A 9,078-nucleotide genomic window follows, 5' to 3' on the forward strand; every position below is an offset into this window, starting at 1 on the left:
CTATGACTAATTTGTTTCCATTTGATACGAAGGTCTGTGGTCTATCTTGGTTTAGTTATAAAAACTATTCGGCCTAGTATTGGTTTCCACTATTTACCACAGCCACAAAGCCACCCTTGGATTTATCTAAACATTAATGAAAACTAAAATGAGCTTTGTGGTCTTAATTTAAGGTTAGGGTTGGGCATAAAGTTAGCAGTGTGATGAAGGTTAAGGTTAGGATTAGGTTTTAAACCATATTTTAAGAAGAGAAAATGTAGAAATAGGCGGGGTTTATGACTTATGGGCTGTGGAAACTAGTGACGACCCTAGTACTACTGGGATACACACTGCAGATACCGATACCGATGCAACTAAGCAGAAGTGTGCTCAATATACTGACTGCATGATATTAGTTTGGAACAGTAAACTAAATATTTTATTTTCTCTCTTCATGAATGTGAAAATGCTAATATTATGTAATGTTGTGATTATGCAAATATGTGGTGCTGCAGAGAACATAGAGCAGTTATATAATCACCTGGACCATTTTGAATATTCAATGATATTCATGTGGAGGGGCACCGCATCCTGTGGTGGATTGCCTTTGTAACATAGCCTTCTGACTGATAGGAAGCCAAATAGTTTTAGCCTACTGTTAGAGACCTACATCACCTATTCATTGCATTGAGTTAATCTTGAGGCACCTTTTGAATTGCCCAGTCAAACGGTCAATTTGCATTCTTTCAGCTGAATCTACCTGAATGAGTACCCACTGGGCATACTGACAGAGGCTCATTGCTGTGTTATTTTAATGGATAATTCCCCACCTGTCCTGCCATGCAGTGGCGGCTCCTGAAAAAATTCTCAGGAGGGGCAATTTTTCTGATGATTTAGGTGACCTACACACATTTAAAAAAAGATATGTCCAGCAACAACATGAAGACAGGGGCAGCATATAAGTCAATACCAGAAGCATTTATTGACTGATCTCAAAAGTGTTGGCTTACCAGGGTTGGTGGAGCCCTCAGTTTCATCTTTGCCTCGCAAAGCTAACTCAAACACTCCGCAAAACTTCACACACTGGATTAGCCGGCTGAGGATGTGGCGGTTCTTGCTAATGTCGTAGTAAATATATTTGTTATAGTGAATATGGAATATGATATGTTGAGTAAAATGTTGTGCTAAGATCTATTTAGGTCAGGAGCTGGTTATAAGTTCTGTTCCTATCCAATAACAATGGACAAAAGGGTCCTATCTTGTCAGCAGGTGGCCAAGGACAACACCCACGCCATAGGCCTCTCAGTTCTTCCAACTCACGAGTTCTTGCTCTGAGGACACACACACACACAAACACACACACACACACATCATCACTGTTAAACACACACACACACACACACACACATCATCACTGTTAAACACACACACACACACACACACACAAAAATCCCCTCTCTTAGGCTGAACATTTGAAGACAGAGAACCCGACTCAGAGCCAATGCAACAGTGACAGTAGCCTGCAGGGGACCTCGCCCAACTCATCAGGACCAATCAGAAGATCAGAACTACTAGATTGAACCTACTTCATTTATTGCATAAAATGTCTGCACACAATGTTTCGGGGCTCTCTTCAGATAATAATAATAATAATAATAATAATAATAATATGCCATTTAGCAGACGCTTTTATCCAAAGCGACTTACAGTCATGCGTGCATACATTTTTGTGTATGGGTGGTCCCGGGGATCGAACCCACTACCTTGGCGTTACAAGCACCATGCTCTACCAGCTGAGCTACAGAAAGTGGATACTCATGGATGCGCATTGCAATTGTAAAATGTCAACACAATTGGAGACACCACGTCATTTTTGGAGACATGTTATTGACAGTAAACTATTGTAGATGCGACTGCTAACTAACTAAAACATTTTAGCTGGCTAGCTAATCATCTTAGCTAAATGTGGGGCAAACAATTCAGTTATTTACCGTTAATTTGAGGGATTGGGGTGAAAGAAATCGAGTTACATAGTGATACTTTACGATATACTGTATTGACAATATCGCAATATTTTAGCGCTAGTTGGCTGTACCTGCACCAAAACACCATTATTGTTCCTTCATAGCTTGTTCTCAATCTTTTCACATTGGGAGCCAATTTGTTTTCAGCACTTTTATTTCCATGACTGATCAAAACTCGTTCTCATGGCTTTCTGATCCCTCTGCAACAGACATATGGTGCGCAATAAAATCACAGTATCGAATCGCAATACGTATAGAATCATGAGACTCGCAATGCTGATGCATATATCTTATCGTGAGGTTCCTGGCAATTCCCAGCCCAAGTTCATTTGCCACAACAAATCTCTTCGCTAGCAAACGCGATGTAATAATAATAATAATAATATGCCATTTAGCAGACGCTTTTATCCAAAGCGACTTACAGTCATGCGTGCATACATTTTTTTTTTTTTTGTGTATGGGTGGTCCCGGGGATCGAACCCACTACCTTGGCGTTACAAGCGCCGTGCTCTACCAGCTGAGCTACAGAGGACCACATGTCTTCTCCAAAACGGCAATGTGTCTCCAGCAATGTTTACTTTTTTGACGTTCTATGGCATCTCCACTTTCCAAGCATATATGACCACATGTAATATTTTGGTAAGTGATGCAAATAGTGAACTATGTAGGGCCAGGATGTAAAATATATGTAGCTGCAGCAATTTCTCTTATCTGATATGGTAAGTAATGGGGCTTAATTTATAGCTCCCTAAGAGTTTGACGAACGGGTCCGTGAACGCGATTCCAGATATATTTACCTCTGAATAAACTGCCTTTATTACACCATATCCACATCCAGTAAACTTGTGATTATCAACACTAACCTCATCGTTGTGGCGGCGGACAGCTAGCCTGTATCCCTCGTCATCCAGTTGAGTGAGTGGCAATGTCTTTTTTCGTTCGTACCAATTTTTGGAAAATCCTCGGGTGTAGGACTTTCCGCCTTTAGTAGAAACCTGTTGAATTATTAAATTTGGTCTGGGAGGTCCTAATTGTTTCGTTGCCAATTTATCTTCATTTGTTCGCCGACAAAAAGGAACTTTTCTTTCAAACAATCCACTCTTTTCTCAGTTACGTTCATGGTTACGTAACGTATGACGAAAGCGCGTAAGTGCAAGCCCACAGACACCCATTGAGATTGTATTGAAGGCTCTGAAATTTGAAAAAAATAGATTTTACATGGGAGTCTATGACAGAAGTTCTGGGCGATTTTCAATCTGACTGAAATCGCCCCAAAAGGGGGTGGAGCCATTTGAAGCACGACTTTAGCCTGATTCGACATTTAGTGGCAGTGTGGCACTGTGGCAGATCAGACGTATAGATTACAACACTGATAACTACTGTTGCCGTGATATAATTGATTAGAAAAAAAATCCCTTCCTTTTCCCGTTTGGCAGTGCGTCGCCCATATCGCCCTATTGAACAGGCCGTCCCTGCTGCCATGTCTGTATGGTGAAATCCCATTACCCTGCAGAAGACTGTTTTGCTCCTTCTTATGTCTATTCATGATCACATCACTATTTTCTCCAAATACTTATGACACCTTCAAATGGGGGGGACTAGATACATAAAGTGCATTCATTTCTAAATGGTAAAACAGATATGTATGAAAACAAAAGGTGACATTCTGTACTGTCACCTCATAAAGCATGTGATTTCAAATCCAGAATGCTGGAGTATAGAGCCAAATTAAAAGTTTTAGCTTCAATGTCCAAATACATAGGGGAGTATACACATATGTATCCTTTATTAACAGTTGAGGAAACATCCAACTGATTAGTGTACTGTCTGCTTTGAGAATATCCTTAACATTCAGACAAACATAAATATGCAGTAGGTATCAATATTATGGGGGGGTCTCTGACCGATACGTTGACACAATAAACAATGTGCAGAGGTAATATTGTGTGAGCGTGAGTTATCCTTTTACAATGGAAATATCAAACATAGTCATGATCTGAAGAATACATACAAAAATAAATCTGTATCAAAGTTCAAGTATGAATTCCTCACAGTGAGTGCACAGTTCAAGCCAAGTGTTCCCGTCCCAACACTGTCAAAAGCCAGAAACAGAGTACCCAATGTGGGACAGGAAGACATGGTGCTCCATGGCTACAGTATAATCTAGTGGCAAAGTCCCTAAAATCTCGAATGCAGGTGATCACTTCAACTCCTCAGCTCAGAACCAATTGCAATAAAAGGTTGGCTTGCCTAACCAAGGCTCCTGAAATTGTTTTTGACCTCTCCTCATAGCTCAAGTCTTTCACCGTCTCCTCACTGTGGGTAAACGTCTCTGCTTCTCCTCCTCTTGCCTCCTCCTCTCCTCCTTAGCCTGTTTGTACCTCCACTTGGGGAGCTGGAGGAGCGCAGGGTCCTTGCTCTTCCATCTCTTCTCGGAGGCAGGCCCGGAGGGGGCCTTGCACAGCCTCACCTTGGGGACCACAATGCCCGGCCTGACGCTGCTCCTCCTCATCATGTTCAGGGGAAGCAAGCTGGCACGCCTCAGGGCCGACGTACCGGCCACCGCAACCTCCTGCAACATTTGGGTCTGCAGGCTGGCCCTCCGGTCCCTCTTCTTAGGAACCAGCTGCACCCGGGAGTTATTGAACAGCTTCTGGTAGTTGTTGATGCGGTCGGGGCCCAGGCGCTTAAGCTCGTCCACGCGCTGCTTCCTGAGGATCTCCGGTACAGCATAGCGCCGCTTCCCGATGCAGGGCGGGCTTCTCGGGGCCACAGTGTGGCAGGCAGTGGCGATCAATGGGCTGGACAGGGCGGTGGTGATGCGCACCATGTGGTCCATCACACCATCGTCCACGGGGTCCGTCTTCATGCGGAGTGAGAACCTGCAGCAGGCCTTGTCTGCCACCTTCTGCCAGCAACTCTTGGGTTCCTGGCGTTGGGCCACCAGCTCCTGCAACATGGGCCACTCCAGCTTGTAGGAGTCACAGAACTGCTCGGCGCAAGGCTGGGTCATCAGACGCATCATCAGGTAGGCCGTCTCGTAGCGGCATGTGAACAAAGCCCACTCCCTGGAGGTCATCTTGCGCCCGTAGTCCCTCGCCTCCACGTCCGCTCCTAGTAGAGGGAATACACAGATAGAGAGAGGCATTAAATGCATTGTTATTCAATTGTAATTTATTATTTTCTTTGTTTATGGGAACTGTTAAGTGTACAGGCCAATGGGGGTGTAAATATTGTAAAAATTACATAGAAATACTAAATATTTAGCTCTACCTGACATCATGAGCAAACGAACAACATCTGCCCTCCCTTGCATGGCTGCCTTCATCATAGCGGTGAATCCATGGCAGTTCCTACGCTCTAGGTCCAGGTTGGGGAAGTAGTTGATCAAGTAGCTGGATATCATAATGTGACCTGGCATTGAAAAATAAACCAAATGTGTTATTCACCTTATTCACAATGAAACATGTTGAATTCAACTCATTATTTCCAGATCAAAACATCTGTTTGCTTAATCTGGCTGTTTTCATTTAGAATAATCATATTTGTGTTGACACATTCCCAAAATATACTGTACTAGGAACCAACAAAACTTCAGCTTTAAAACAGCTGTGGATTCTTACCTGCTTGAGCAGCTGTCATGAGGGCTGTATTCCCCTCGTTGTCTTGCCAGTTGACATCGATGTGGGGGCACTGAGAGAGTGCTATGACCACATCCACCCAGCCCATGTAACAGGCTACTATCAGCCCATTCTGCAAAACACAAACCACATGCAAAGATCAGTGACATAGCTCTCTTTTTGGATGATAACAATGTATGTTTACTGCCTTCAAGGTCAATCTGTTGACGCACAGTGCCATACTGTTCAACTCTAACATTTGACCTTGCTCATAAGGTATAGTACGTCACACAACTACCAGTACGTCACTTGTCTACATTAGATCTCAAGAAAGATACACAAGTCCAGACGTGACTGCTGCTAGTGCTTATGAATGACGATGTAGCAAACTAAGGACACAAGGCAAGTTCACCCACCCAAGACTCTGTCACTGTTACACTCCCTGGAGCCTTATGGTCTTAAGACCGTGGACTCAGTGCTCATTATGCCACCACGGTTGTTTCACAGAGTCAATTGGATCAATAGCTCTGCTCTTTTAGGCAAGTTAACAGCTACTCTAGCTCTAGGTGCGTGGTGTTAGAATTGTGTTGACACGGTAGAATATAAACTATCTATCTAACAAAATAAACAAATGCTTGGAGCAACACTGATACACGTATACGCTTGGAGGGTGATGTATAGCCAGAGATGCCAACTGACAGGCCTAATGATCCCCAACTGACAGGCCTAATGATCCCTAAGGGAATTCCAAGTTAAGTCTCAGCTAATAGTCTTTCTAGAGCTTTCTGAGCCATCTGCCTGCTGCTGCCTACAGTACTAATCACAGTCCACCAGCCCTATGGTAAGATAGCATAATGACCGTATAGTAAACAGTATATAAGAGTGGCTCAATGACCCAGTTTCTCGATTTGGGGAAATGCCCAGTCAATAAGGCTACTGTACAACCAATCACCATTAAGCCATCTGAAGAAAACTCAAAATGTGTACTGTAAACAAAGAGTTTTGCCCACTAATCAGGAAAACCTGAAGTATCAGCAGAGTTTCCAGTATTCTCACTGCTTATGGCTTACATAGTCAGCTAAGGTAAAGGTCTGAGGTAGGCCTAGACCAAATCTTTGGGACCAAAAAGGAATTAAAACTGAAAGTCTCTGACAACGACACCCCATCTATGAACAACCCATAGGAGAACATCTTGGCCCCACTAGCTGTCTGGGTCAATTGGAAAAAAGACAAGTGCAGTTTTAGATTTGCCAAAGTAAGGTCTTACTCTGCTCAAACAGTCCACATTCAGAGTGTGTTTGATTTAAAAACACTGCTGTGTGTGTGTTTGTTTACATCTATACAAACTACACATTAGGGCTCATGTCATGCCAGTATAGGATGTAACGTGAAACAACTGAGGGCATTTGCCTTTATCCATCCAGACACATGTGCCATTACTCTAGGTATAGCATGACAGCAGACTTCTCCACTTATTTATACTGTATTAGTCTGTCTCTTCACAGGCGTGAGAAGGGAATAAAAAGGTCAGTGGGTGAGCCTTGTTTCTCAGCTTGATCAGATACTGAGGGAAATCATGGAACTACTGTATCTGGAATCTACATGCAACACCTTTTGAAAATATTGTGCAATAGTAGTCACTGAATGCATAGGCTGCTGTGTTATATCCCTAGTATTATTGCTTTACCACTGATGAGGATACAGCAGTGAGAAACACATCCAAAATTGCATTAGGCCTAACCCTACCTGTTATGTAGCCATGATGGTCATTAATGGTGTGTAGAATAAGGGATTTGAAGCACCAATCCCCTCTTAGTACTGTACTGCTGCACCCTGATATCTTGGGTGAACCTTTTAAAAGCTCAGCCATGATTACGAGCTGCTTCAACGCCATCTCAAACTGGAATCCCCCCCCCCCCCCCCCCCATCTGTTCCAGGGCTTAACCAACTGCTCTGAGTATTCCTCTGATATTGTCACTGTCCACAGAAATGACACAGTTTGGGTGTCTAGTACAAAACACTTCTGTCTCATGCAGAAACGGGAGCAAAAAGCCTAAAATGTGTGCTGTCTTTCATATGAAATCACCATAAAGCTTATTCTTGATCGGTGGAGATCTTGTGGAAACCTGCTTTACAAAGATCTATATTCCAATGTCCATACTAGCATACCACATAGAAAGCATTATACACTTAATTCTAAGTAGGATGCTAGTGTGGACATTGAAACAGAGACCATGTTATACGTTTGTACAGTAGGCCTTGTCTTGATAATACGGATATAATCTAAATCACAGAGAACATTGACTAGTTAATCTCTTTAATGACAACGCAAACATACTCTGTTGTTCTTATCTGTTTCTCTCACTTCCTCCTCTGTCACCCCTTGCCTTATCATAATCTTCACTATGATGGAATTGTTATTGGAGCAGGCCTTGAAGAAGGACAGAGGTTCAGGGGTGACTGGGCTGGGAGTCCTGTATTTGAGAGACTCATCAGGTGGATAGAAGGAGTCATCAGAGGCGATACTCCTGGTATCCTCTGGCAGATCTGGCAATGTGTCAAAGTCAAATTCTTCAAATTCCTGATAGACATCATCGTCGTCGTCATCGTAATAGTTGTTGTCGTCATTGTCTCCCTCATTAGGATCCTCATTTTCGTCGCCTGCGACCGTCTCCAACTCCTCATTTCTAGGACCCCTGACGGCCCCCGCCTGGCCTCCAGAGATCCCATTCTGCTGAACTTTTATCAACGTCCCTCCACCTCCACCTGGGTCCTCTGTGATCAGCACCATTTAACCCCCGGGTTAGAATCCACCACAACAAGAAGGACAAGGCACCAAAATCCCAATCTCATCTGACCAATTCACCCTCATTCAAAGTGTAAATACTTAGCTAGGTCTTGAAGAAGAAGCAGAAATCAGTATGATCCCTAACTGGAACGTGATCTAACATTTGTTCTGGTTCCAAAGCCACTTGAGGAGGATGTCTCAGAATGTCCCCTTTAATCCATCAATAAAGCTTGTTCCCTGAAGCATTAGAAGGACATTAAAGACCTTGTTATCCTCAAAGGATCCTCTTGTTCCCATCAGCTCTTCATTTGCCTTCTGTATTTCTCACTTTCCAAATGGCAACAGCCAACAACAGTCTGACAGCTTGAGAATTCATCTCTTCAATGAATTTGTTGCCAAAGTTGTCCCACAAAATGCTGTTCACCAAAAGGCACTTTATTATTTTAGACAGTGTCTAGGTCCTGCTGTGCTGATACCCTAATCTTCTGTTCCCTGCAGTAAAACATTTTGTTTCCTTTGACCGATGTGGAAGAGAAGAATTGTCTAAACTGACGCTACATAATCCCTTTAATCAGTCTCTGCTCTCTCTCTCTCTCTCTCTCTCTCTCTCTCTCTCTCTCTCTCTCTCTCTCTCTCTCTCTCCCTCTCTCTCCCCCCCCCTCTCTCT

General features: G+C 43.3%; 1 protein-coding gene across 1 annotated transcript; it reads right to left on the bottom strand.

Annotated features, from left to right (window-relative positions):
* Nucleotides 1-4,305: 4,305 nt before the first annotated feature.
* Nucleotides 4,306-8,414, bottom strand: LOC311098904 (ankyrin repeat domain-containing protein 33B-like; the record flags this gene model as incomplete). The annotated part of the gene is made up of 4 exons (XM_084139452.1): nt 4,306-5,117; nt 5,277-5,417; nt 5,627-5,756; nt 7,962-8,414. 4 exons carry the CDS (start codon nt 8,412-8,414, stop codon nt 4,306-4,308), a joined length of 1,536 nt encoding a protein of 511 aa, XP_083995578.1.
* Nucleotides 8,415-9,078: the final 664 nt, after the last annotated feature.

Source organism: Coregonus lavaretus (genome assembly GCF_964263955.1).
Source record: "Coregonus lavaretus genome assembly, chromosome: 23".
In the NCBI taxonomy this organism is placed as follows: domain Eukaryota; kingdom Metazoa; phylum Chordata; class Actinopteri; order Salmoniformes; family Salmonidae; genus Coregonus; species Coregonus lavaretus.